The sequence below is a fragment of the Arachis hypogaea genome, chromosome 14 (assembly GCF_003086295.3).
Source record: "Arachis hypogaea cultivar Tifrunner chromosome 14, arahy.Tifrunner.gnm2.J5K5, whole genome shotgun sequence".
Taxonomy (NCBI): Eukaryota; Viridiplantae; Streptophyta; class Magnoliopsida; order Fabales; family Fabaceae; genus Arachis; species Arachis hypogaea.
In genome coordinates, this window is record NC_092049.1 from 128,997,480 (window position 1) to 129,024,327 (window position 26,848).

Below are 26,848 nucleotides of genomic sequence, written 5' to 3' on the forward strand. Positions count from 1 at the left end.
TTCGTATCTTATTTTTGACTAGAAAATAAGCTATTTTTCAATTCACTTAACCTAATTAAATAAATTGTGTGAATGGTTTACTTGTATACATAAAATAGAAACTTCTTACATGCATGTGCAATTTTATTTTTATGTAAACCGTGGGAGCTAACCACGGTTTCTAGTTTCAATGTAAACCGTCCAAGATTAGGAGGGTTTATGGTTGGAAGAGATTGGGCATAATCTGTGGCTACCTACCACGGATTAGGAAGAAAAAAAACTTAGGCATAAACCGTGGTTGTTTCCCACGGTTTATGAAGAGGAGGCCTTTAACGTAAACCACACTCTTGGCTACCACGGTTTACGTGTTAAGTAGTATAAATACACAATTTGTTGATGGTCATAACGGATCATTTGTGTTGAAACAAAAATATAAAAATATTATATTATTGTTGAATATCTTCCCTATTCTTAACACTTATTTGTAATAATTCTTAATATTTCTCTAGATCTAATATGTCAACTTCTATGTCTCTAACTAATAAAATTATTAAGATTTTCTTAAAATTTCATTTAATTTCAAAACAAAATTGTAATTTTTTATTTTTTATTTTTTTCCTAATATTTTTAGGAAATTAATTTTTATGTTTTTTAAATTATAAATTTGAGATAAAAAATAAAAACTTTAATAAATAATAAATTATTAATAAATAAAAATAAAAATAAAAATTTTATAAGTTATTTATTTTTTAATGTATAGAATAATAAAATTTAAATTAATTTAAGTATGATACTAAAATTATTATGTTGTTATTATATGTAACAATTAAGATAAAAATTTATAAATATTTATAAATTTATTTATTTTTTTAATCTTATTTAATTTGAAGTAGATATAAAAATTTAAATTTAAAGAACTATTTTTCTTACATAATTTTAATTGTTAATTTTTTTAATTTTATATTTAATATGTTAAATCATATTTTGTTCTATTATTTTTTAAAAAAATTTTATTTTCATTTTTATTATTTTTTACTATTCTCCATACACATATTTATTATTATTTTTTTAATTAAGTAAAATAAAAATAAGCAGAGAGTACTACATGTACTCCATAGAACAAAGAAAAAAAAGACAACATGAGTAGAAGTTATGTGTAGAATAAAAAAAGTAACTTATAAAGAACAAAAAAAATTAACTAATAATTACATTTTTGACCAAATTTTAAGACGACAATTATATTAAACACTATTTATCAATAAGATTAAGATGGAAAAATAGAAATTGGACACCAAACTCTACTATTCACTTTATATATTGTTATAGATTGTTATTGTTAGTAGAATTATTCTTGTTGGTATTATCGTTATTTCTATTGTGACAATAATCTCTTCACCAGCTTGAATCTCACTCACATATATATAGCAGGATTGGTGTGGATCTGGCTTCGACATCAGAAGCAAAGAAAGGGTAATAATTTTATGTTGCTTAATCACACATCTGGATACGTGTGAAAAGCTATCAATTTTCATCGTGATTCTTTTGATTTGTGAAAATTGACCTTAATTTCTTTTTCTGTTTCAATCAAAACACAGACACTCCCTGGTCCTTCAAAACTTCCAAAATGGAACTATCATGGTTCTAGCACTCGTCAAGCTCCTGCTGAAGATAGTGAACTCATCCTATAGTATGATCCATTACCCTTCTTTTTTTAAATTTAAATTTATTTCAACTTTAGATTTTAGATTTTCTTTCTTTGTTAGCTTGTCATGTGTTTGCAATCAGAATTTTGGAGGACTAGAAACTAAAAAACAAATACATACTTTACTTTTCTATTTACACTCCTATCCTTTCGTTGGTATTTCATTTTCACAAGAAACTGATGAGTGGGGTTTGTTTTTTGTGTTGAACAAGCGAGCCCACAAGCCATCTTCAAGGACCCATTCAGGAGGGGAGAGAATATTCTTGTAAGTCTCTTTTTCTTTTCATTTCTAAATACTGGTTTCAATTATTGGGTCAACTTTTCATTAACCTTGTAGTTGAAAAATAAAATAAATAAAAATTGTATATTTTTTTAGGTTATTTGTGATGCATACACCCCATCTGGAGAGCCAATCCCTACAAACAAGAGACACAATGCTGCCAAGATCTTCAGTCACCCTTATGTAGCCTCTGAGGAACCATGGTATATATAGTTTGCAATTTAATTTTCAGTATTTTTATTTTTAAATTTTGTTTAAAAAAATAGACGTGAAAATAAAAAATATTAATTTATTATTTTTACTATTTTTTCTTTCACAAAATTTAAAAAACAAAAACTAAAAATGGCCTGAAATATTACATTCCCATGCCACTTCAATAATATTTTCATTTTAAGTTCTTGAAATTCTTTTTAGATAGGAAAATTATAAGGTACATTGATCAATATACAGATATTTAATTTTAATCACAAACATAGGGACACTTAGTTTTTTTCTAGTGCAATGAGAAGTAGCTTCACAAAGTATTAAATGGCTTAAAGTTTTACAGGAGCTAATTATCATTCTTGTAGATTTGCAGTCTTTCTCACATAGTTAATAATCAATTTTTTTTCTATTTCCGTGGCGGAAAAGTTCTGGGCTTGTATGCTTTACAAGTTCATTAAACAATAAAATCAAAATATGCGCTGCTTCAGGTACGTTGATTACACGCGCTATATAACATCGCGCGTATATCTAACTACCAGATTTAAAATATTTCTTTCCCTTTTCGTTTTCGTTATTTTGAGATTTCGTTGTTCTTCTTCTCCCGCGTCTTCCCTCCTTCTTCTCCATTGTTCTTTTCTTCTCCTTTTCTCACTAGCATCTTCTTCGTTTAGGTTACCTTTGTCTCTCTCTGCAACTCGAGTTTCGTTTTCTATTTTTGATTTGTTGTTTTCCGAAATTAAAGTTTGATCTCGTTTTGAAGATAATGGATCATTCAACCTCAGATTGTCAGCTGAATGCAAGCGAAGTGGATTATGAGTCAAAATCTAACGAAGTCCCTGAGGTTTGATTTACATAGGATTAGTATGAATTTTCTTTCAGTAATTTGTATAGCATTGTGTAGTTGAAAAATTGCTGAACATTGACTGTGAAAGTAACACGTTTACCTGAATCTGTCGATTCAATGTATTAGTTGTGATTAATTACCTGGAATTTGTAGCAGACGCTCGGGTGTAGATCAATTCTTGTTTGGGTGTATTTTAGCTAGAAGTGTGGGTGTATCTACACTTTACTGGTTTTTTGTTATTTTAATTGACTTGTTGTTGTTCAGGTGTATTATAACAGACATGATTAGGTGTGTTTTTAGTTTTTGAGATGGTGTATATCTGCAGGCTGTGTATTTACAGTTTATGGCTTTAAAAGTCATTCTGTAGTTGAGTTGTTGCGGTTCGGGTGTATCGTATTAGACATGATTGGGTGTATTTGAATCATATCTATGGGTGTATTTACAGTTTTGACACGGTGTATTTTGCAGCCTCTCTCAGTTGTTGATGACGAGCTTGTTCCAAAGGTCGGAATGACCTTTACTACCCTTGAAGATGCTGGAAAATTTTACAGGAACTACGCCAAGGCTGCAGGTTTCTCTACAAGAGTTCGGTGCACAAATAGGAAGGGAAACGAGATTAAGAACCAACTGATTACATGTAGCAGAGAGGGAAAATGGAAATCTAAAATATCTCCGACCGAGAAGACCAATCCGACAGCCGGTCTAAACTGTCCTGCAAGAATTTATATACACACATTGAAGGATGTCGGTGCTTGGATCATTTCAAAGGTTGTGCTGGATCATTCACATCCCTGCTATCCAAGCAAAGCAGAGATGCTCAAACAGCACAGGGAACTAAGCATGTCCATTCGTCGTACGATAGAGAATAACGAGGAGGCCGGTATCAGACCAAGCAAAACCTACCAATCATTTGTTGCGGCTGCCGGGGGTCACCGCGAGTTAAATTTTATCGAAAAGGACGTGAGGAATTACATTACCAGGGAAGTGTGGAATGTTTCCGAACAAGAAGATGCAAAGGAATTCGGGAAATATTTGTTAAGAATGAAAGAGAAGAATCCGAATTTCTTTTTTGAGCTCCAACTCGAAGAGGATCAATCGATTAAGCTGGCTTTTTGGGCCGATGCAAGAAGCAGAGCCGCCTTTGAGTATTTCGGAGACGTCATTTCATTCGACACCACCTACAATACAAACAGGTAACAAACTGTCCCTGTTTATGATGCCAAATTAATTTATTTTTACGAATCCGCAGTAGAGGTGTATATTGGCTGTTTCATTGGGTGTATGCGAAGCATTTGTTAGGGTGTAGCTAATGATTTTGCATTCTGGACCATGGTAATTTGTTTCAGGTATAATTTGGTCTGTGGTTCTTTTGTCGGGGTGAATCACCACGGTCAATCAACACTTCTCGGATGCTCTTTGATGAAGAACGAAGAAATTGAATCATTCAAATGGTTATTTCAAAGCTGGCTTCGTTGCATGGGAGGAAACGCTCCGAAAGGGTTTCTCACCGATCAGTGCGCATCCATGAAAAGGGCTTTAGAGGCCTGTATGCCAACAACAGTTCACCGCTGGTGCATTTGGCACATCATGAAGAAGATTCCAAGCAAATTAAACGGGTACAAGGGACATGCCGATATCGAACAAGAAATGAGCCAAGTTGTTTGGAACTCTCAAAGCAAAGACTCATTCGATATGAATTGGAACGATTTTCTGCTGAATTTTGGTCTTGTGGACAACAAGTGGCTTTCAGGTAATGTCTTTTTAAAATCTGCATCAGAGGTGTAAATTGCATGTTTTCTCGGGTGTATTTATAGACTGTGTTTGGGTGTATTATGCAGATCTGTACGAAGACCGTCACATATGGGTTCCTATCTATCTGGATCACCATTTCTGGGCAGGGATGAGAAGCACACAAAGGAGCGAGAGCATGCATTCATTTTTTAACAAGTATATCACCCGGAACAGCTCGCTTATTCAGTTCGTCAAACAATACGATAATTGCCTCAGAAGCAGGGAGCAAGCAGAGAGAGAATCAGATGCTGCAGATTTTCATACGGTCATACCGTGTGCAACCAAATCCTGCATTGAAGCTCAGTTTCAAGATGCGTACACTCACGCAAAGTTTAGGGAAGTCCAAGCGCAATTCAGAGGAAAGGCGAATTGCATCACCAGACTAAAGAATTCCGCTCTAGGCTATTCAGTATACGAAGTCGGAGAACAAGTTTCCAGCTCAATATTCAACAAGTTCGTGGTTACTTACGACTCGGTTGCAGCCGAGGTAAAATGCCATTGCTTATTATTCGAGTCGAGAGGGATACTGTGCCGTCACCCACTAAGCGTGTTAAGCTTTGAACAAGTAAGCCAAGTGTCACCGAGATACATACTGGAACGATGGAGCAAGAAGGTAAAGAGGCGACACACACACATCAAGAGCAGCCACGACGAGCCACTAATGGAGCCAAGAAGCAAGAGGTTCGACCAATTGGTTTTTCGTTCACAAAATATATGCGAATTTGCCTCCGAATCGGAGGAGCTGACTGCAATTCTGCACCATGCGTACGATAACGTCATGGCCGAGATGGAAGCATTAAAAGCCAAAAGGAAGGGGACATCTTCTTTATCCCACGAAGACGCCAACTTGGAATCCGTTAACGAGCTTCAAAGCCCGCCAAGGATTTGAACAAGAGGACGTCCAAAAAACAGGCTAGGTTCAAAGCTGGAGAAACAGATCGCAAATGCCACAAAGAAGAAGAAGACGAAAGTTTTAAGCGAGGTAAAAGTAATGTTCTTTAAATTTGTGGCGATTGAGTTTATTTTTCTCGTTAATAGTTTAGGTAATGTGTGTGTGTTATATTTCAGATAAACCTGTTTGATGCTGCATCAGCGGCGCATTCAAATTGCAGCCAATATCAAGGACACGTTATGAGTTATCAGTTTAGGGTACCAGCAGCAGGGGATAACTCCTTGGGTGTATAGTTTTACAGAATATGGGTGTAAAAGCAATGTTATTTTGGGTGTATTTTCGTTAATTCACAATTTAGATATAGACACATATATAGATATATATAAAACAAAAGCTGTAAAAATTCTCAGGTTATGGGTTTATATTTGATTTGATGTTTTTCTTCATATTTTAGTACATGTAATTCATACATTTTGAATACAGCGCAGATAGTTTGGGTGTATATTTTATACAATCTTGGGTGTATTATTAGACTTGCGTTGGGTGTAACAGTTTATAATTTGTGTTTATATATGCCTTGATTTTTTCCTTCATATTTTACCACCTGTAATACAGCTTTTGAATACATCACTGACAGTTTACCAGCAAAGATATTTTAACTATGGGAAAAAATATACATGGAATAGAAGTTGTTGTTAAATGGCAAATATTTACATCATTTGTTCAATTTACAAACTACCAAGCAGATGGATTACCCAGTTTCTATATCAGCAGAATTAATCTGACAAAACGGACTCAATAATACAGAGGATGGCTTCGACAGCCTTATAGCACTACTCTCTCTAATTGCCCGATCTCTCTGTGTATTCATCTCACTGAATAGTATCCGGGAAGCGTACTCCACTCTATAGTGGTCCACCTCCTCCTACAATAAAAAAGTATATTCTGTTTAAACAGCAATATTAATTCAGTAAAGTAATACAGAGTTATATGGTTCTAAAGACAGTTACCTGTGGCCAATTATCCCATTGATACTTCCCCTTTTTGATGTTTTCCGGCTCAATTATCTCCATCCACTTCATAACGTACACAGCGCAGTCATAGCTGAAAACGAAGAAAATAAATTACAAATCTCATTTAGGAAAGTTTAATGTTCAGACTCACAAATTTATACCTTGTTTTTTGGCCTGATATTTTAACATATGGTGATTTAATTTCCTTCTCCCTCTCCCCTTTCTGAAGAGGTTCCCCGCCGGCATATGTTATCAATCTTGAAAATACGTATCCCTTAAATACGAAAACAAATCAGTAATACACCCGAATGAATGGACAAGATACACCCAACTGAATAGACAATATACACCCATCACAACTAACAAAATAGACCTATCTATTAAAGTAAAGAAGACAGAGGCAACTTACAGTGAATTTATTAATGGCCTTTCTCTCATCGGTGGGAGCTTTTTTGTGTAGCGGGTCAAGTATTTGACATTTCCGCTTTCTTGTATTTATCAGCCATAACCACCAATGCCCCGCGTAGCAGACAGGGGCAAAAATCTGAAGGATTGCCACACATGAATAGTGTGTTATTTTATTTTGCAAATAAGTAAATAAGCGTACTAACAAATTTAGCAAACGAAAACTTACATATGGGTGCGAAGTCAATTTTTTTCTATCTATGAAGGGAATGAAACTCGGGTAGGCTTCCACCCTGAATTCCTTTTTCGTTTTCGGTGATATGAATTCCCCATTTGGGTGATCCGAAAGTGCCATGCACTGCAAGAATGGGAAACAAGAAATGAAATACTAAACTTACACCCAATCGAACGTGAAAAATACACCCAAATCAATACAGAAAATACACCCGAAGTTCGTAGAAGTAACACTTACCACAATATCGGGGGGGAGACAGTATATTTGTTCTTGAAATCTCTTTTCATTTTTATTGTTGAGGATGAGGCAGATGGCAGATACAATCTAGAAATATATGCCGAAATCAATTTTACATTAATAAGCATTGTAATTGACTTTGGTGTAAAAACATTAATCTTATTATAATATTACCTGAGATTCTATATCACTTTTTTCCTGGAGGGAAGCAAGGTGCATTCTCATCAAAATGTATTTTCCTTGGCCAATCAGAGTGCACATTTCCTCATACTCGTTAGTATTGCCATCTGCATCTTCCTTCAGTCTTGTCCCCCAGATGTAGCACTTTTGTTTCATATCATCCGTAATTTGATATAATCCCCGAGGAGTTTCAAACTTTGCAGAACTTTCTCCCCCAGTCTCCCTCTGAATTTGTGGACTTGTGTTTTTTCCCTTCGTCGCGCTGCTTGCTATTCTTTGGACCAAACTGTCCAATTGTTCTATCAAATTCGCAGCTTCTGGAGATTTTTCCCTTTCTGTCTCCTGCGTTGACGCCCCCTCCTGGCTTGAATCAGTCAATCCAAGGCTGAATGATGGCACCCCTGGATCTGTTTTAGGAACATAGGAAGCTGTCCGTGCCATCATCAACAGGGCAGCAGCGTCTTCTGCGTCTGGATGACTGCGTCATCATGTATAAGAATAAGAATAAGAATAAGAATATACGGATGATAAGCAAAGATTGATTTTAGTCTGATGAACTTATATTTTAGTTGGAGCTGGGGGAACCGTGGGTGTGGTCTCTTGAAGTTGTTTGGGGGTTTCAGGAGTGCTGCACAGTTACAAAAAATTAATCACGGCGTAAAAGAAACTAATCAGGAACAATATACACCCAAACTGTTAGCTAATATACACCCAAACTCCAAACAAATATACACTCAATACTATTTCTTACGTTTCTGTAGTCTCTTCAATCTGTAGCATAGGGGTTGGTTCAAAATCTGTCTCAGTGGTTGTTTGGGATGCCGGCACAAAAACCAGAATCGGGACTCTAAACAAGAAGAAAAATGAAAGGTTAACAACGCCTTTGAAAATAATAAGGTTATAAGGTTGAAATATTATTGTAAAACTCACATTGCAAGCGCTTCGGACGGTGTCTGTTCCCTCACAACCATCATATTCGAATCAGACGGACTCAACCTAAAATACACCCAAAGAAATTCAAGAAATACACCCGAACAATTCAAAAAGAAGACAGGCTTTGTTTTTTTGAGAACTTACATACTTGCAGTTTTTGCTTTTTTTTCCTGCCTTTTTTTTCTTGAATAAAATAATAAAGGGCTTTTTTTTCTAAAAAAAATATATACAGAATTAGAAGTAGAAGGGTAATAGAAGAACAAAAGTAATGGTTATTTAAAAGAGAAATTACATGCTCTGTGACGGCTGGTTTACACTACTCTGTTCTGTGTGTCCTTGAGAGGAAGGACCATCACTTCCCAAGTTCACAGCCGGTATTCTAAAACAGATTTCATGTTATTCAGACAAAATAAGATACAGGTATAAAATACACCCAAATGAATGCACAAGATACAACCAACCGAATGGACAATATACACCCAACACAACAAAGTTAATATTCCAACTTATTAAACAACATACACCCAACTTGATCCACACAATACACCCAAATGGTTCCACAAGACACACCCAAATCATGATAACAAGATTTTATTAAATAATAAAGCTTCTTACGTTTCAGACGACACATAGCGACCTTCTGTCGATCGCAGGTCAGGTTGGTTCTCGCTGCGAAACAAGAAACAATTATTAGCATACAAAACACAACAAAATATGAAATAGACAGCCCAGCAAGACATACCCCTCTGCAGCAGATTTATCAACGTTTTGCCCTAGCCATTCATCCAGTTCGTCACTTGATATTTCATATGTCTCACTACATTCATAAAAGAAGATGTTAACAAAAATAATTACGACGATAGACGGTAATATAGCTTACGAGGTACTGTACCCGTCAAAGTATTGGTCTTCTTTAGGAGGTGAATCCTCCACGAGAACTTTTTTCTTTTTTGGTTGTGTTCTGGGTGGAAAAAAAAGAGTACCAATCAGAAATAAAAAATTAATTTTATCACAGAATATTATGCAAAGAAGTGCTTACTTTTTTGGTGTTGTTTTTGTTTTTTTCTTCTCCTTCTCCTTCTCTGCAGGTGATGATTCTTCGCTCCTATAAGTTAATAATAGACACTTCAGTTAATACACGAAATCTTTATAATGAAGCCAAAAGAAAGGAGTAATAATTTCAGGACATTACTCATCACTTTGTTCAGATTCAGATTCTGAATCAGAATCTGGCTCCTCTTGCCTCTGCTTTCTTTTTCTGGAGTCCATTCTGGAAGGCAAACAGTGATTATTTAGAACATACTAAAAATACACCCAACGTGATCAACAAAATACACCCAACTCGAAAAAGAAATTACACCCAAGTATGGTACTTACTTTTTCCACTTTTTGATGGGGTGTTTTCTTGCTGAATCCTCTGAGTCTTGTTGAGTCTCAGACTCAGAGGTAGAAGTGTCACTGTCAGTAGCTGTTTCTGTCTCCGAAGACGATGTTGGACTCGCCTTCCTTTTTTTTGTTTTTTTTATTTCTTGTTTTTTTTTCTTTTTTTTCTTTTTTTTTCATTTTTTCTCTTGCTCTTGTCTCCGCCATCTTCACAATCCCCTAAAACATGAGATATTTTAGCTAGCAGCATTCAGGTAAATAAAATACAAGCAACATATTATGTTTACTTACCAAAATTTCTTCTCTTTCTGCAGTCATTCTTTCCACCAACTGCTCCTTAGTCCAGTTGGCAATCCAAGGCTTTGGTGGTCTTTCAGCCCTCTTCTTGCCTTTGTTTTCAGAAAGATGAAAGTATATTATCATGAGAACAAAGAGGCAGCCATCAATTGCCTTCTTCTTCTTCTCCTGGTAGTCTGTGATGCCTTTGATCAAGAAGGTCAAAACATGCCCCCCCCAGTTTCTCTCCGATATGCCGTCCATATTAAAAATTGTGGCCAGGTGCACGGGTGATATTTTGTTTATCGTCGTTGGCAAAAGGAACGCCATCTGTATGTAGAGGATGAATATCCTCTTGAACATCAGGCGTTCCTCTTCGCTGCCAACGCCGATTTCCATCATTTCATCGGTAAGACTTTTGAGGGTCTTACCCTGGAATCTTCTATAAATTATTTTGTCATCATCAGAAGTTGCTTATACTCAACTCTCTCAGGAAACAGATTTTCTACAAAAAGGAAAACAACAAAGTATCAAAATCGGTTCAAACACACCCAAGCATCAACCTTAAATACACCCATGCATGAACTTAATATACACTTATAATTTTGAGCTAGTTACCTGTTGCATTGATGCCAAGCGCATCACCTATTGTCTTTGGTGTTATTTGGAAAGAACCATATCCTGTCTTCAGTCTGTTCTCCCCAAGTTTGAAGTTGTTTGCCAGTTCCCTTAAGAGTTGGTGATCCACCCTTAGAGGTGGGACGTGCATCAACCCACCAAATCCAAGATCCCTAACAATTGCCTTCTTCTCCTCAGTCATGTTTCTGAACTTATCACTCAGGAGATGTGTGGCACACTTAAGATCCTTTGTTTGGTTTCTTGCTGCCATTTTGTCTGAAACAAGAAATACACACAAATATACACCCATTAGTAACAGTAAGATACACCCATATGTAAGAATCAGATACACCCATTGATAACAGTGAGATACACCCATTGATATTATTCAGATACATTCATATATATCAGTCAGATATCAGTCAAACATGCTTCAATATCAAGCAACATTACAAGGTCTAATAACAGTAGGATACACCCATATGTAAGAATCAGATACACTCATTGTTAACAGTGAGATACACCCATAGATATGATTCAGATAAATCCATATATATCAGTCAGGTATCACTCAAACATGCTTCAATATCAAATTAATTGAGATATCAGTAAGATACACGCATATATGAGTCAGATACACCCATTGATAACAGTAAGATACACCCATATGTAAGAATCAGATACACCCATTGATAACAGTGAGATAGATATTATTCAGATACATTCATATATATCAGTCAGATATCAGTCAAACATGCATCAATATCAAGCCACATTACAAGTTCAAGCAGTATACAACCCCCAATCTACGGAATAAACCCCCAAAAATCAACAACAGTAGCAAGAGAACTTAGAACAAGAATGTAGAACGACGTAGAACTTAGAAGAACGACGTAGAACTTAGAACAGTGTAACAAAGAAGCAAGAATAATAGCACAGTAAACCCTAGAAGAACGACGTTGAAGAAAACTAAAATATACAGTAATCTTAATGAACTTACGTTGAGTGTTGTTGCTTCGTTTTCTCTTCAGATTCTTCACGGAGAGTTTGATGTTGTTTTGATGAAGGTTTCGAACAACGATTTGTATATTTTGAACTTTGATTTTTGCTCGAAAATGGGAGCGTTTCCTTGTTTTCGAAGCGTTTTGAGAAGTGGAAGAAGTGGAGGAAGTGGAAGAGTCTGCCATACGTAACCGTTTGTGTTGAGCGCGTGATTTTGACGCGCCATGTTATGCTTCCTTATGCGCGTGTCTTCGATTTGGGCTGGACCAACTTGGATGCTTGTATACTTGTATGTGTAGCAGGCCCGTTTCCGTGGGAGGGGGTACGATCATAGTAATTAAACAACATTAAATACTACTTGAAAGTCAATAAAAAACATTAAATTTCTTGTACCAAAGATCAAGTGTATTTTTTGTTCACAACCAGTTAATGTACCGTACACGGTACGGAATAATTAATAAAAATATAATAAAAAAATTTTTCTATTTCCGTGGGAGGGGGTAGGATCATAGTAATTAAACAACATTAAATACTACTTGAAAGCCAATAAAAAACATTAAATTTTTTGTACCAAAAATCAAGTGTATTTTTTGTTCACAACTAGTTAATGTTCCGTACACGGTACGGAATAATTAATAAAAATATATAACTTTTTTTATTAAAAGAGATTAAACAAAAAAAATATATAATAATTATTACTATAAATATTTTATAAAGTTATCATTAAAATTAAAGTCTAATTATTTTTAATGTTAAAAATATTTAAAAAATTAGTATTTGTCTTAATTGATTTAAATTGATTGAGTGGTCATCTCACTTATCTACTTAAATAAGTATTAGAGTTTCGAATTCCGTCTTGTCTATGTAACAACTCACTGGTTAGTGGCAGACCCTTAATAAATGGAGCTTAAATGCGTGGAGAATTAGTTCTCGACTTGCCGAGTTGAAAAATACATTGAAAGAAAATAGTATTTGTCTTAAAAGTAGAACAATTCTCATTGATGACAGCAATACTTATGGAGATTTGTCTTTGTTAAAATTTAACTGTGACAGTTTTATTTATTGGTATCATATTCATTTAGGAAATCAAATAATATGATCAACTTGTTACTGCCGGTTAAAATTTTATATTTTATGACATGATTTTCAAGCTTCTAAACTTATAAACTTATGTCATTACAAAAGCTACTAGATTGATTAATATTTCTTGGTAATATTACTAAAACACCGTCGTTGAGTATATTAGTTTGTGTAAAAAGAAACTATAATACCTTTTCTTATTCAATATATAATTTATTCTATTGAAAAATGAATTATTATTTCTAGATTGGTAAATATTTTTTTTCTATTTTTATATCATTTTATTTGACAATAATTGCCATTAAAGAAAAACTGAATGACTATACTATCTTATAATATGATGTACAAAATAATTTTTTATTTCAAAATTAATTCTGGTTAGTGAAAAAAATTTAAAATATTTTCTTACACAAATTTAAATTTAAATTGAATTCAGAATTGATTAACAACTCACCTTTTTTAAAATTTTAATAACAAAAATAAAATTAGTTAGCTACAAAATATTCAACATTTAATAATTTTAATCATTTAAATTTTAATTACTAAAAATTGAGTTAGAAATTAATTATAACTTAACAATTGATAATATATATATATATATCTAACATATAATTTATTTTTTTAACAGAGCTAATGTATAATTTATTGAGAATTAATTTATTGTCTAAATTTTTTTTATAAACTTTGTAATATGTGAAAATAATGATCTTATTTTTTCTTATTATTTAAAAAATTATTCATAATTTTTTATGTAATTAACTTAATTAATAACCTTTATTATTTTTTTCTACCAAAAAAATCATGTTTATATTATTTGTATATTTTTTTAATACTAATAAATATATAAGTATTTGTATTATTATATTTATTGTCTTAGATAATGGTTTAAGTTACTTATTTCTTATGTTAAATAATATAAATTATATTTTGTATATTAAATTCATCAATTTATCCATATTAAGAGGAGAAAAATTATGCAATAGATCGTATGTTATAAAGATTAGTTAATTTACATATAAATTATTTTTAGAAAAATAAAGAAATAATTTATCACATATAATAATCCTTGATATATGTAGTGTCATGTATATGTTAGCATGATCTATTTTAATTATGTGAGTGATTATTATTATTCACTTTTTCATTAAGATAGTAAATAATATTTAAAATTAAAAAAGAAAAAAAAAGATAATTAGAATTTTTTTAGTTTGATTATAAAATCTATTGTAAGTATACCTAACTTTTATATATCCTAAATATAATCATATTTAATAGTATAGTATTTATTACAGTAATGACTCAAAATATTAACTCAAGCGAGTAAGATTAATCTAGGTCTATTGTTAGGATCCTAAAATTCGAATTAGGTTCATTGTCTTAAAACCCAATGTAGATAAAGTTCACGTGTCCTATATATCTCAAATCGGCTCAAATTGAATTTTCGTTGTTAGTTAGATATAGTAATAGATAGATAACCGAAACATATTAAAATATTAAGAATAAAACTAAAACTAAATATTAAGAATAAAATTAAAAAAAATTATATTTATACTACTATCTTATAATTTTTTTAAATAAAAATAAGAAATAATATATTTATAAATAAATAAAAATATTATTAAAATTGAATATCCAGATAAAACAAAAATAAATTATAACTTGTAAAAACAATTTATAAGATTTGTTACACAAATATTAAAATGTATGAACTGTGATGTCACTAACACAAATATAAATCATACAATATAAACAAATGTATAAAAGTAAAAATAAAATCTTCAAACTCAATCAATGTAACAATAAATAAAAATTTTGTTATTTATCTACTAAACGCGGTAGTAAATACTGCACAAAATAAAATCATATTTTTATAAATATATTTACACATAACTAAAAAATTAAAAACAAGCACAGTAAACAACATAGAACATCAATAGTAAAATATAACCTAAAAAAATTACTTAAATTAAAAAAGAACATGAATGTAATGAATTATAATAAATTTATATATGAGGAGTAAAAATAAAATTAAAAATAAAATAAAGAGAATAATTAAAAGAAGTAAAAGAAGGTAAAATAAATAATGTGTGGAATAAATAAAAAAATGTATTGTAATAGAAGATTAATATAATCAATGAATATAAAAGATAAAAGAGAAAAATTTAAATACAATCTCATTAAACAAATTTTAAGAAAAAAAATTTGAAGAACCTATTAATCAACATTTATAAAAATATTATAAAAAATTTAAAATGTCTTTAAATAAAATAATTCTATTAATTAAAATACATAAAAAAATAATTGATATAAAACAAAATTATAAAAAAATTTAGCAAAATTAAGATAAAAAAAACAAAAATAAAAAAAAGTACAAATATTATACCCGAATCATAAAATAGAGAGAAAAAAGGGATAGAAAGCACATTCTAATTATATATAATTAAAATATATTGTCGGATTATTAAATTAAAGAAACTGAATTGATGACTAAAAATAATAAATTCTGATGACTAAAAATAATAAATTAAACTAAAGAAAATTTAAAAATATTATCTGAGAATATAGGAATCATAGAATATATAATATAGGAGTATATATACATTAATAACAAAATAAAATCGTAGCATATATGTAACACCCTCACTATCAGAAGTCACGCTTCCGGCTGCGCTACTCTGATAGAAGGGAGTATTACGACTACTTTACATACTAAATACTAAAATAGAAGCCTGTGACTCGACACTGTATCGCTGATTTCCTTGAAAACCGGAAATAAACACTTTATCTTAAGAAAAATACAAACAGGCATAGATTCATATACAAGACTCCTTACATAATAACTCATAATATAATATACATATAAAACATACAATTCCTATCCCTCTTACAAACTTGTAATAACAAAGACGAGGGAAGAAAATAATCTAATTAATACAACATATCAACTAAACGCAGTATAACTCTTCTTAACGCTTCTTCATCCGGTTCCTGAAAAGGTAAAGCTGTAGGGGGTGAGAACCTAACCACACAGCCTCACCACGGAGTTTCAAAGTTGTCATAAGAAGATATTCAATAAGAAAACTGTTTTCAAGCTCGATGATTATCTTTGCCTTATGAATCCTTTAAAACCAATAGGAAATCGTTCAAAACCCTTTTCAAAGAAACAATGTTTAATCTTTCAGAAATTCGAAATCTTTCCTTTCTTATAAGAAAAATCTCAATCAGAAATCAACCACGCAATCAAACAATACAATCATCAATTCAGCATCCAAGTTCATTCTCAAATGTAGCACGCAAGGACAAACACAGGCAAGACAGACAAGGAAAGCACAAGTAGGTAGCAGTTACAGCAAATAGTTCAAGTAGCAGTTAAGAATAGTTTAGCAATTAGGCAAACCAAAACAAGTTCAAACCCAAGCAAAGCATACAAATGCATATGATGTATGCCTGTCCTATGGCTGATGAGGCTCATCTGTCGGTTATCCAGCCAACCCGACAAGTCTGAATTGTACTTAGACTGTCCCCCGACGTGCATCCCCAAGAGTCTATGCATAGCTTTTTCTCAAATAATCAATATTACTCAATGGGGGTAACATTCCCGGGAATTTATATAGTGCCCGGTCACACACTTACATCATAGGGTCAACAGAGTATCGAGTTTTCAACCTGGTACACGTGGTGGCAAGCCACAGCACTTAATCCAGGGAACCTCGTATCTCAGATATTTCAAATTCATAAGCCATATAAATAATTCGAAGATCATATCTCAACATTCTTAACATCATAATCATTCATCAATCCAAATCTCATTTCCAACTTCATTCAAAAACCATATTTCAAGGAAAATCCTCATCAATCCTCATCATCCTTCTTTCCATCCCATTCATTAACAGTCCTAATTCAAAACATAATTCTTTCTTTGATAAATAAATCAATCTTGAAACATAGAACATTTAAAAACAAATCTTTTTAATTAATTGCCTCAAATAAAACTTTCAATTTTATAAAATTTCGGCAGCATTTCCTTTAAAACTCGGACACTGCCACCCTTTTCGGGTCCCATCCAAACATTTCTCAAATCCTTTCTCAACCGTTTCCAAATCTCAATCACTTTCCAAAATTTAACCAATTCCAATATCAAAGTATTCTCAAATCAGCCCAATTCCAACAATAAAACTCTTTTTAAAGTCAAACCAGCTCAAGTATTAAATTATTTATAAAATTAGACCGACTCAAAATCAAACCGGTTTAACTTCAAACCAAGAAAAAACCACTTTTCATAATAATCAAGTAAATAACTTTCCAAATCCATTTCTTATCAACAACCGTACTTCACTCAAGCAATCAAGCATCCAATAATCCAGTCCAACAATCCATTACATCCACAAGACAAATATAATCACAAAAGTAAATCTCTTTGCATCAATATCTATTTATCACAACTCTGTAATATAAAATAGATTTTAAGAAAACCCCTACCTCGACTCGTCGAAACCATAACTCAAAACGCGTCAACGAAACCGTTTCTCTTAACCCGAAACCGATAGCAACCTCAAACTCAGCCCCTGATCACTTTCGCAGCACTCACAGCAACTTAAAAGCGACGTGCAACGCTCAAAACACGACCCTACGTTACCAGAACCTCGGAGTTTATGACCAAACATAACAGATTATTAACATGGGTTCCCGAGACATAAGTACTTACCGAACTAAGAAAATGAAACAGCGGCGGTCGCTGGACCGGTTTGGCGGCAGCTCCGGCAGCCACCTCGAACGGCAGCGGCGACCAGAACTCCGGCAACGGTGACTGAAACAAACATACAACGATGATTAAGCTCCCGGAAATTAAAGGAAACAAAAGCCAACTTAAAACTTTACCAGCGATAGATCTCAGTGGCAGTAGAGGTATTCTCCAGCGGCAGAAGCGACGGTAACAAGCTCCTCTCCCGCGGGCTCCTTCTCTCTCCTGCGTTTGGCTCGGCGGTGACGGAGGTCTCTTCTCCTTCTTCTGCCCGCGACCAGCCTCGACGGTGACGGACCCAGAGGCAGCGATGATCACACGCGCAGCAGCAGCAACCCGTGATAATGACGATGGCGGCGACTCTGCACGGTGACGACGGAAACTGGAAGCACAAGGTGCGACGGCGAAGGCTTCTCCTTCCTCGCGCGTCTTCCCACTGTTCACCAAGCTCCATTAATGGCGACGATGAAAATACTTCCAACGGCGGCATGCGGTTTTGACAGTGACAGAAGCGTGAACGGCGGCGGAGCAGCGACGCGGCGCGGCGGTGATGGCTGCATGTGGTGGCGCGGTCTCCCTCCAAGACTCGGTGAGGACACGATGGCGGCGGTGAGGCCCAGCAACGCCGGTGCGCCTCCCTCCCCTCTTCTCCTCTCGGCTCTCCCCTTCCCTCCGATTTCCCTTTCCTTTTCTTTTATTTTTTTCTTCTTTTTTTTTTTTGTTGAGGTATGTGGGTTCTGTTGTGTGTGGGTGTTGTTGGGGAAAGGAGGGTGTGGCGGTGGGTAAGGAGGTGGCTAGGTTAGGTTAGGGCTAGTGGGTTCAATTTGGGAATTTTTGGGTAGTTTAGGTAATTTTAATAAAATTATGGGTATAATGTATAAATTTAAAATATAATTTAATTCTTTAAAATTACTTTTTTTAAAAAAAATATTATTTTAATTATCAATTTGCTAATTGGCATTTAATTAGGTATTCTAATTTAAAATTAGAAATAATATAATTAATTTTCTTTGTTTATAAAATTAAAGTATTAAATTCTAAAATCTCAATTATTTAAAACTAAATCATATAAAATTTCTATTCTTTTATAACTGTTAAATTTTATAATTTAAGTATAGAAAATTATTCATTAATAATGAAATTGAGTAAAATTTATATTTTTATTATCAAAACCTGATTTAATTATTTTCAATGAAATAATTTATGAAAATAAAATGTCTAATAAATAAATAAATTTGAAATTGGCTCATAATAAAGTTTTCTAAAATTTCTGGGTCTTACACCCTATCCCACTTATAAAAATTTTCGTCCTCGAAAATTAATGTATTACAAAATACATTACATTATTTTAACACTTTGTGTAAAAGCAAAGAACCTTAGCATTCATATTTATATAGTTTCAAATACTTTGATTATCATATAGCATAAAGATATAAGGGTAGTATTGTAACTGCAAGATAGAAATTACAAAGCAAACTTGATACAAATGATGACATGGTTCAAACATATAATGGTAAAGCAAGGCGGTGAAAGATTATAAAACAGGCTGTGTTTAAAACGACATACTTAATATTCGCACACTGATCTCGCACTAACTTCAGAAATTCAACTATTCAACTTCAACATAACTTATCTCTACCATTTTTTTTTAACTGTACTTCATCGAACAACTCATCTGAGGGTCTCAACTTCGTCAAATATTTTGCAAATCTTAATGGTCACAAACCCAACATCAACAAAAATCTTTCGCATGTAATAAGGTTCTACAACTCCTTGCAACGTCGTATATTTACAAATTTTCACCTTTTGCGTTCACCAGACGTGTTCTAAAGAGCTAATGTGCCATTTATTAAGTTTAACGATCGCACAAGATACTAAAATTAATCTCGAGTATACTCAAAAGGATAATAAGCACCATGTTCGCGAGAATTTGAAAGAGTAAATGTAATTGCAGGTAAACAAGGATGCTCAAACAATGGAGTTTGCTAGAAAGAAATTAATTGACAACTTCAAGGATAACCTTTGGATCAAAGAAATTCAATAGGATCAAAAAGAAGGAAATCAGCGCATTAGTTTGAAACATATCCAAGCTGAGTTGAAGAAGTATGAGATTTCATAGAAAAGGAATGATTAAAGACTATGGTGACGCATTATTGCGGAACAACTTCAAATGATGACGGGATTTTCATAGTTCGGGGAGGAATATGGAATCAATAGCCGTGTTGCAAGAGTTTTAACATAGTCAGAAGTGTAAACGGTTAAGATGTGCGTAAGGTACAAATGACAAAGCAAGGAAATTTAAATAACACTCCAAGGAAAAAGAAGTGGGAACGACACATTAAATTGAATGGCACAATTTAGAACACATAAACCAATGCAATATAATAAAAAGGGGCACTTTACATTTTTCAAAGATTCAAGGGTCGGCATCGTACCCAAAACAATTCCAATGTTATATCAAAGAGTACAAAATTTATAAAGAGAAGTATAATGACAAGGATAGACGTTCTGAAAAATTCAAACGGTAGTTTACGAATAAGAGGCGGACGCATTGAGAGTTTAAAGAACTTCAACAGAAACAATGAGAGAAAAATTTTGCATTTATCAGAATTAAAGTTGAGCTGAATCGAAAGTGTAAGATTTACAAAAGAAAAATGATCAAAGTCAATGGCGTCGTTTACTGAATTCAAGAGAATGTATAAAAACATAACCGAATAACATGTCCACAGAGAAACGGAAAAACATAAGGAGGGATTATTTTACCTTTGAAAAAGAAAAGATATGAATTAAACATTTTTCAGAAGAACCACGAAGAATATAAATATTTGCGTTACATCAAAACATATTCTACTTGAAAGGAGTGGTGTGAAGGTTGTAAAATAAAGGTCATTTGAAATAAGAACAAAAATCTTCCTTCAAGAGTTTTGTAAGACATTTAAGTACATAACCGACAAAGATAAGCATAAAAACGGTAACAAAGTTGGTAAGAATCAAATTACATTTAAATAAAGAATCAAAAGTGAAATCTTCTATAAATCAGAAAAGGAGTAGACGTATATTGCAAATATGTAGGTTTAAACCATATAAAGAAATTTTGAAGTTCATGTAGAGAGGTACATGTAAAAGTAAAAACAATTCTCATAAAAAAAAAATTAAAATTTGGTTGTGGATAAAATTAGGCAAAGGACGCTTCAATCAACTTCTTTAGAAAGATCCAAACAAAATCTCAGAAGAACGCCATAAGGTATGGTATAGCAAAATGAATTTGAAGCTTATCAAGGAATTACGTTTTCCATGTATAGAAACACAAAATTAAAAGCCGTGATTTCAAGAATCTACAAGATAACTAATGAAAATAACTAATGAATATGGTTAGAGTAGAATACACAAAATGTAAAATATGAAACTAAAGAGTCAAATAATCTTAAGAAAGAATCTAATTTAGAAAATTTTGATAGAAAGAATAAAAGAAAAAATAATATATTGATCGAAACAAGTTCCGACTGCAATAGAATACAAAGTCCAGAAATAAAGACAGCTCAGGTCAATGACTATTTTTTTATTTTTTTAAAAATTTTGAGATCATTCTTTATACCGAAACAAATTCAAGCTTGAATCAAAGGGTATAAAATTCATAAAGAGAAATAAGTGGTGCGTTGCAAACAGACAGATTTCCGCTAAATAAGGAAGCTTTTCAAAACTTCATTTAAAATAGCGCATGCTAACTTTAAAATAATTTTGTCAAATGAAAGTCAACTAAAAAGAGGCAAAAATCTTTCTTTTGGAGAATACTTAAATACATAATCAAATAAAGATATTTGTAAAAACTGTAATAAAGTAGTTAGAAAATCAAATTGTATTTAAAGTAAATATATCTCCATAAATCAGTGAATAAACAAGCGAGATATTAAAAACATTTAGTTTTAAACTCTATAAGGAACTTTCAAGGTTATATAGAGAAGCATATATATATATCAAATCAAAAGCGGTTTTGTTAAGATTTGAAGTGTGGCTGTAATTATCGTCAAATAAGAGGAAAACTAAATCACAATTTGTTTATAAAGGACTCGGAATAAAAACTTAAAAAGGTATACTGCATCAAAACAAATTCAAATGTATATGAAAGAATACATGACTCAAGAGGAAGTGCCTGAATAAAGAAGGTAAATAGACTAAGAATTTTAAGCAGACATATGTAGTTAGAATCAAACAAGAGCGCATGTGAACAGGAGGGCAGGGTTGGAAAATAATCCGATCACTTTTCAAAAAAAGAATCGCAAAGAAAATCCTTAGAGCATACCACAGGAACAAGATACATGATATTCGCAGAGTTCAAGATTCCTAACCGAATAGCCTCAAAAATTAACTCCTCACGTTCCCAAAACCCGCGATTCGCATTTTCTATAACTCGCATAATGTCTATGATAACCCATTGGTGCTTCCACAAACATAATTCACTAGTGTTAAGCCGGCCAAACTTAATACCAGAAATTATGCAATGCAAGACTAATGGCATTAATCAATAGACTGTCATGTGCATAAAGCTCTATTCTCGTTATCCAAACAAAACCTATTACATAACTGACTCTCAGAGTATACAATGAAGTATAATCGGTCCATTCTTCAGGCTCTACAGGAAAGACCGCTCTGATACCATAATGTAACACCCTCACTATCAGAAGTCACGCTTCCGGCTGCGCTACTCTGATAGATGGGAGTATTACGACTACTTTACATACTAAATACTAAAATAGAAGCCTGTGACTCGACACTGTATCGCTGATTTCCTTGAAAACCGGAAATAAACACTTTATCTTAAGAAAAATACAAACAGGCATAGATTCATATACAAGACTTTTTACATAATAACTCATAATATAATATACATATAAAACATACAATTCCTATCCCTCTTACAAACTTGTAATAACAAAGACGAGGGAAGAAAATAATCTAATTAATACAACATATCAACTAAACGCAGTATAACTCTTCTTAATGCTTCTTCATCCGGTTCCTGAAAAGGTAAAGCTGTAAGGGGATGAGAACCTAACCACACGGTCTCACCACGGAGTTTCAAAGTTGTCATAAGAAGATATTCAATAAGAAAACTGTTTTCAAGCTCGGTGATTATCTTTGCCTTATGAATCCTTTAAAACCAATAGGAAATCATTCAAAACCCTTTTCAAAGAAACAATGTTTAATCTTTCAGAAATCCGAAATCTTTCCTTTCTTATAAGAAAAATCTCAATCAGAAATCAACCACGCAATCAAACAACACAATCATCAATTCAGCATCCAAGTTCATTCTCAAATGTAGCACGCCAGGACAAACACAGGCAAGACAGACAAGGAAAGCACAAGTAGGTAGCAGTTACAGCAAATAGTTCAAGTAGCAGTTAAGAACAGTTTAGCAATTAGGCAAACCAAAACAAGTTCAAACCCAAGCAAAGCATACAAATGCATATGATGTATGCCTGTCCTATGGCTGATGAGGCTCATCTGTCGGTTATCCAGCCAACCCGACAAGTCTGAATTGTACTTAGACTGTCCCCCGACGTGCATCCCCAAGAGTCTATGCATAGCTTTTTCTCAAATAATCAATATTACTCAATGGGGGTAACATTCCCGGAAATTTATATAGTGCCCGGTCACACACTTACATCGTAGGGTCAACAGAGTATCGAGTTTTCAACCTGGTACACGTGGTGGCAAGCCACGGCACTTAATCCAGGGAACCTCGTATCTCAGATATTTCAAATTCATAAGCCATATAAATAATTCGAAGATCATATCTCAACATTCTTAACATCATAATCATTCATCAATCCAAATCTCATTTCCAACTTCATTAAAAAACCATATTTCAAGGAAAATCCTCATCAATCCTCATCATCCTTCTTTCCATCCCATTCATTAACAGTCCTAATTCAAAACATAATTCTTTCTTTGATAAATAAATCAATCTTCAAACATAGAACGTTTAAAAACAAATCTTTTTAATTAATTGCCTCAAATAAAACTTCCAATTTTATAAAATTTCGGCAGCATTTCCTTTAAAACTCGGACACTGCCACCCTTTTCGGGTCCCATCCAAACATTTCTCAAATCCTTTCTCAACCATTTCCAAATCTCAATCACTTTCCAAAATTTAACCAATTCCAATATCAAAGTATTCTCAAATCAGCCCAATTCCAACAATAAAACTCTTTTTAATGTCAAACCAGCTCAAGTATTAAATTATTTATAAATTAGACCGACTCAAAATCAAACCGGTTTAACTTCAAACCAAGAAAAAACCACTTTTCATAATAATCAAGTAAATAACTTTCCAAATCCATTTCTTATCAACAACCGTACTTCACTCAAGCAATCAAGCATCCAATAATCCAGTCCAACAATCCATTACATCCACAAGACAAATATAATCACAAAAGTAAATCTCTTTGCATCAATATCTATTTATCACAACTCTGTAATATAAAATAGATTTTAAGAAAACCCCTACCTCGACTCGTCGAAACCATAACTCAAAACGCGTCAACGAAACCGTTTCTCTTAACCCGAAACCGATAGCAACCGCAAACTCAGCCCCCTGATCACTTTCGCAGCACTCACAGCAACTTAAAAGCGACGTGCAACGCTCAAAACACGACCCTACGTTACCAGAACCTCGGAGTTTATGACCAAACATAACAGATTATTAACATGGGTTCCCGAGACATAAGTACTTACCGAACTAAGAAAATGAAACAGCGGCGGTCGCTGGACCGGTTTGGCGGCAGCTCCGGCAGCCACCTCGAACGGCAGCGGCGACCAGAACTCCGGCAACGGCGACTGAAACAAACATACAACGATGATTAAGCTCCCGGAAATTAAAGGAAACAAAAGCCAACTTAAAACCTTACCGGCGACAGATCTCAGTGGCAGCAGAGGTATTCTCCGGCGGCAGAAGCGACGGTAACAAGCTCCTCTCCCGCGGGCTCCTTCTCTCTCCTGCGTTTGGCTCGGCGGTGACGGAGGTCTCTTCTCCTTCTTCTGCCCGCGACCAGCCTCGACGGTGACGGACCCAGAGGCGGCGATGATCACATGCGCAGCAGCAGCAACCCGTGATAATGACGATGGCGGCGACTCTGCACGGTGACGACGGAAACTGGAAGCACAAGGTGCGACGGCGAAGGCTTCTCCTTCCTCGCACGTCTTCCCACTGTTCACCAAGCTCCATTAATGGCGACGATGAAAATACTTCCAACGGCGGCGTGCGGTTTTGACAGTGACAGAAGCGTGAACGGCGGCGGAGCAGCGACGCGGCGCGGCGGTGATGGCTGCATGTGGTGGCGCGGTCTCCCTCCAAGGCTCGGTGAGGACGCGATGGCGGCGGCGAGGCCCAGCAACGCCGGTGCGCCTCCCTCCCCTCTTCTCCTCTCGGCTCTCCCCTTCCCTCCGATTTCCCTTTCCTTTTCTTTTATTTTTTTCTTCTTTTTTTTTTCTGTTGAGGTATGTGGGTTCTGTTGTGTGTGGGTGTTGTTGGGGAAAGGAGGGTGTGGCGGTGGGTAAGGAGGTGGCTAGGTTAGGTTAGGGCTAGTGGGTTCAATTTGGGAATTTTTGGGTAGTTTAGGTAATTTTAATAAAATTATGGGTATAATGTATAAATTTAAAATATAATTTAATTCTTTAAAATTACTTTTTTTTAAAAAAAATATTATTTTAATTATCAATTTGCTAATTGGCATTTAATTAGGTATTCTAATTTAAAATTAAAAATAATATAATTAATTTTCTTTGTTTATAAAATTAAAGTATTAAATTCTAAAATCTCAATTATTTAAAACTAAATCATATAAAATTTCTATTCTTTTATAACTGTTAAATTTTATAATTTAAGTATAGAAAATTATTCATTAATAATGAAATTGAGTAAAATTTATATTTTTATTATCAAAACCTGATTTAATTATTTTCAATGAAATAATTTATGAAAATAAAATGTCTATAAATAAATAAATTTGAAATTGGCTCATAATAAAGTTTTCTAAAATTTCTGGGTCTTACAATATAGAATTAGAATCTTTCAATATTTTTAAATGAATTAAATAAATTTATTTGAAAATAATAAATATTCATTCACTACAATGATTAATACCCGTTTTATTTACTGGACCGTACTAATAAGAGAGCAACTAAAAAATATATGTGATCAGTTTAAATAATTTATTTAAGTATCAATTAATTAATACGTAAGATAAACTCGTTACCTTCTCAATCATTAATACTCGTTTTATTTTATATATATATAATAATATAATAAATTAAATTAAACGAATTCATTTATTTCATCGCCTTATATATTATTTACTAAATCATTTAATATTTATGTGGTTTAATGAATCAAACAAAATTTTAAATAATTTAATATCTATTCTAATTAAATTAAATATTTGATTAGTTATGATTGATATAATTTAATGAATCAAATAAAATATTAAATGATGGAATATTATTTATTCTAATAAAATCAAATTAAATATAATTAATTAGTTATAATTAATATAGTTAAATGAATCAAACACATTAAATTAAAAAATAATTTAGCTAACTTGTCTCTTAATGACACATTTTAAAAATATTTATTTTTTAATAATTTTTATAAAATATTTTTTTTATAATGTTTTTAGCCTATACTCTAAGGACACAGCTAGTAGAGCCCATTAAAAAATACTTAATTAGTTAATACAAATAATTAGTATATTTGATTTGGTTCAATAAATTAAAAGAAACAAATGTAAAAGGAAGAGATAAAGAAAAAGTGAACGAATAAAAATATGTAGCTATCAAAAGACAATAAAAAAAAGTCTTTTTTAGTTTTTTTATTTATTAATTATTAACCTATTATAATTAATTTCACACTATTTATTATGTGTTATTCATCTTACAAATTAACACAATCAATTAGTTTAATTATAGATAATTAATTATAATTGATATAACTCATTTGACTATACTTTCTAAAAAAATAATTAAAAAGACACATTTTAATTTTTTGTTAAGTAAAA

The 26,848-nt window shown here is 33.0% G+C and overlaps 5 protein-coding genes across 11 annotated transcripts; 1 reads left to right on the plus strand and 4 right to left on the minus strand.

The window, feature by feature from the left end:
* Positions 1-1,320: 1,320 nt before the first annotated feature.
* LOC112740635 (protein FAR-RED IMPAIRED RESPONSE 1-like) lies at positions 1,321-6,206 on the plus strand. Its single transcript, XM_072214946.1, has 9 exons — positions 1,321-1,449; positions 1,575-1,666; positions 1,894-1,946; positions 2,058-2,164; positions 2,926-3,006; positions 3,478-4,202; positions 4,356-4,759; positions 4,848-5,782; positions 5,869-6,206. The coding sequence occupies exons 4-8, from the start codon at positions 2,162-2,164 to the stop codon at positions 5,687-5,689; spliced, it is 2,055 nt and encodes a 684-aa protein (XP_072071047.1). The 5' UTR covers positions 1,321-1,449; positions 1,575-1,666; positions 1,894-1,946; positions 2,058-2,161; the 3' UTR covers positions 5,690-5,782; positions 5,869-6,206.
* A 146-nt stretch (positions 6,207-6,352) lies between these two features.
* LOC140178356 (uncharacterized) lies at positions 6,353-8,206 on the minus strand. Its single transcript, XM_072214947.1, has 7 exons — positions 7,757-8,206; positions 7,583-7,669; positions 7,340-7,468; positions 7,115-7,249; positions 6,867-6,979; positions 6,703-6,796; positions 6,353-6,617 (listed from the first exon to the last, which is right to left on the minus strand). Exons 1-7 carry the CDS (start codon positions 8,204-8,206, stop codon positions 6,444-6,446), a joined length of 1,182 nt encoding a protein of 393 aa, XP_072071048.1. The 3' UTR covers positions 6,353-6,443.
* Positions 8,207-8,284: 78 nt separating this feature from the next.
* Positions 8,285-10,222, minus strand: LOC112740636 (uncharacterized). Its single transcript, XM_072214949.1, has 11 exons — positions 10,073-10,222; positions 9,888-9,965; positions 9,735-9,800; positions 9,588-9,656; positions 9,438-9,512; positions 9,311-9,364; positions 8,988-9,074; positions 8,840-8,908; positions 8,693-8,758; positions 8,514-8,609; positions 8,285-8,390 (listed from the first exon to the last, which is right to left on the minus strand). The coding sequence occupies exons 2-11, from the start codon at positions 9,962-9,964 to the stop codon at positions 8,321-8,323; spliced, it is 729 nt and encodes a 242-aa protein (XP_072071050.1). The 5' UTR covers position 9,965; positions 10,073-10,222; the 3' UTR covers positions 8,285-8,320.
* Positions 10,223-10,374: 152 nt separating this feature from the next.
* Positions 10,375-21,692, minus strand: LOC112740637 (uncharacterized). Of its 6 annotated transcripts, XR_011871310.1 has the most exons (5): positions 17,933-21,680; positions 17,760-17,861; positions 17,534-17,681; positions 10,973-11,248; positions 10,375-10,859 (listed from the first exon to the last, which is right to left on the minus strand). XR_011871310.1 is itself a non-coding variant. In XM_072214948.1 (4 exons), the coding sequence occupies exons 2-4, from the start codon at positions 17,550-17,552 to the stop codon at positions 10,804-10,806; spliced, it is 351 nt and encodes a 116-aa protein (XP_072071049.1). In that variant the 5' UTR covers positions 17,553-17,681; positions 17,760-21,692; the 3' UTR covers positions 10,375-10,803. The 6 variants fall into 6 exon arrangements, 1 of the variants encoding a protein (XP_072071049.1); XM_072214948.1 differs by having other exon boundaries at positions 17,760-21,692; XR_003171267.3 differs by lacking the exons at positions 10,375-10,859; positions 10,973-11,248 and adding an exon at positions 15,619-16,056.
* Positions 21,693-22,632: 940 nt separating this feature from the next.
* Positions 22,633-25,387, minus strand: LOC112744108 (uncharacterized). 2 transcript variants are annotated; one of them, XM_025793611.3, is made up of 4 exons: positions 24,704-25,387; positions 24,531-24,632; positions 24,304-24,452; positions 22,633-22,812 (listed from the first exon to the last, which is right to left on the minus strand). In XM_025793611.3, exons 1-3 carry the CDS (start codon positions 25,018-25,020, stop codon positions 24,440-24,442), a joined length of 432 nt encoding a protein of 143 aa, XP_025649396.1. In that variant the 5' UTR covers positions 25,021-25,387; the 3' UTR covers positions 22,633-22,812; positions 24,304-24,439. The 2 variants fall into 2 exon arrangements, with proteins under 2 accessions (XP_025649396.1, XP_025649395.1); XM_025793610.3 differs by having other exon boundaries at positions 22,633-22,826; positions 24,704-25,378.
* Positions 25,388-26,848: the final 1,461 nt, after the last annotated feature.

What these genes read in the sequence shown, in the direction of transcription:
- LOC140178356 (XM_072214947.1), bottom strand. Translation starts at nt 8,206, where the DNA reads ATGATGGCACGGACAGCTTCCTATGTTCCTAAAACAGATCCAGGGGTG. An exon ending in GTCTCCCCCCCGATATTGTG is followed by an intron (nt 7,469 to 7,582) that starts GTAAGTGTTACT and finishes CCATTCTTGCAG; the next exon opens with TGCATGGCACTTTCGGATCA. An exon ending in AATTGACTTCGCACCCATAT is followed by an intron (nt 7,250 to 7,339) that starts GTAAGTTTTCGT and finishes GCAATCCTTCAG; the next exon opens with ATTTTTGCCCCTGTCTGCTA.
- LOC112740635 (XM_072214946.1), top strand. An exon ending in AATCTAACGAAGTCCCTGAG is followed by an intron (nt 3,007 to 3,477) that starts GTTTGATTTACA and finishes TGTATTTTGCAG; the next exon opens with CCTCTCTCAGTTGTTGATGA. An exon ending in ACCACCTACAATACAAACAG is followed by an intron (nt 4,203 to 4,355) that starts GTAACAAACTGT and finishes AATTTGTTTCAG; the next exon opens with GTATAATTTGGTCTGTGGTT.
- LOC112740636 (XM_072214949.1), bottom strand. Translation starts at nt 9,964, where the DNA reads ATGGACTCCAGAAAAAGAAAGCAGAGGCAAGAGGAGCCAGATTCTGAT. An exon ending in ACAAAAACAACACCAAAAAA is followed by an intron (nt 9,657 to 9,734) that starts GTAAGCACTTCT and finishes TTTTCCACCCAG; the next exon opens with AACACAACCAAAAAAGAAAA. An exon ending in CGCTATGTGTCGTCTGAAAC is followed by an intron (nt 9,075 to 9,310) that starts GTAAGAAGCTTT and finishes AATCTGTTTTAG; the next exon opens with AATACCGGCTGTGAACTTGG.
- LOC112740637 (XM_072214948.1), bottom strand. An exon ending in GCTTGGCATCAATGCAACAG is followed by an intron (nt 10,860 to 10,972) that starts GTAACTAGCTCA and finishes TCCTTTTTGTAG; the next exon opens with AAAATCTGTTTCCTGAGAGA.
- LOC112744108 (XM_025793611.3), bottom strand. Translation starts at nt 25,020, where the DNA reads ATGGAGCTTGGTGAACAGTGGGAAGACGTGCGAGGAAGGAGAAGCCTT. An exon ending in GCCACTGAGATCTGTCGCCG is followed by an intron (nt 24,633 to 24,703) that starts GTAAGGTTTTAA and finishes TGTTTGTTTCAG; the next exon opens with TCGCCGTTGCCGGAGTTCTG.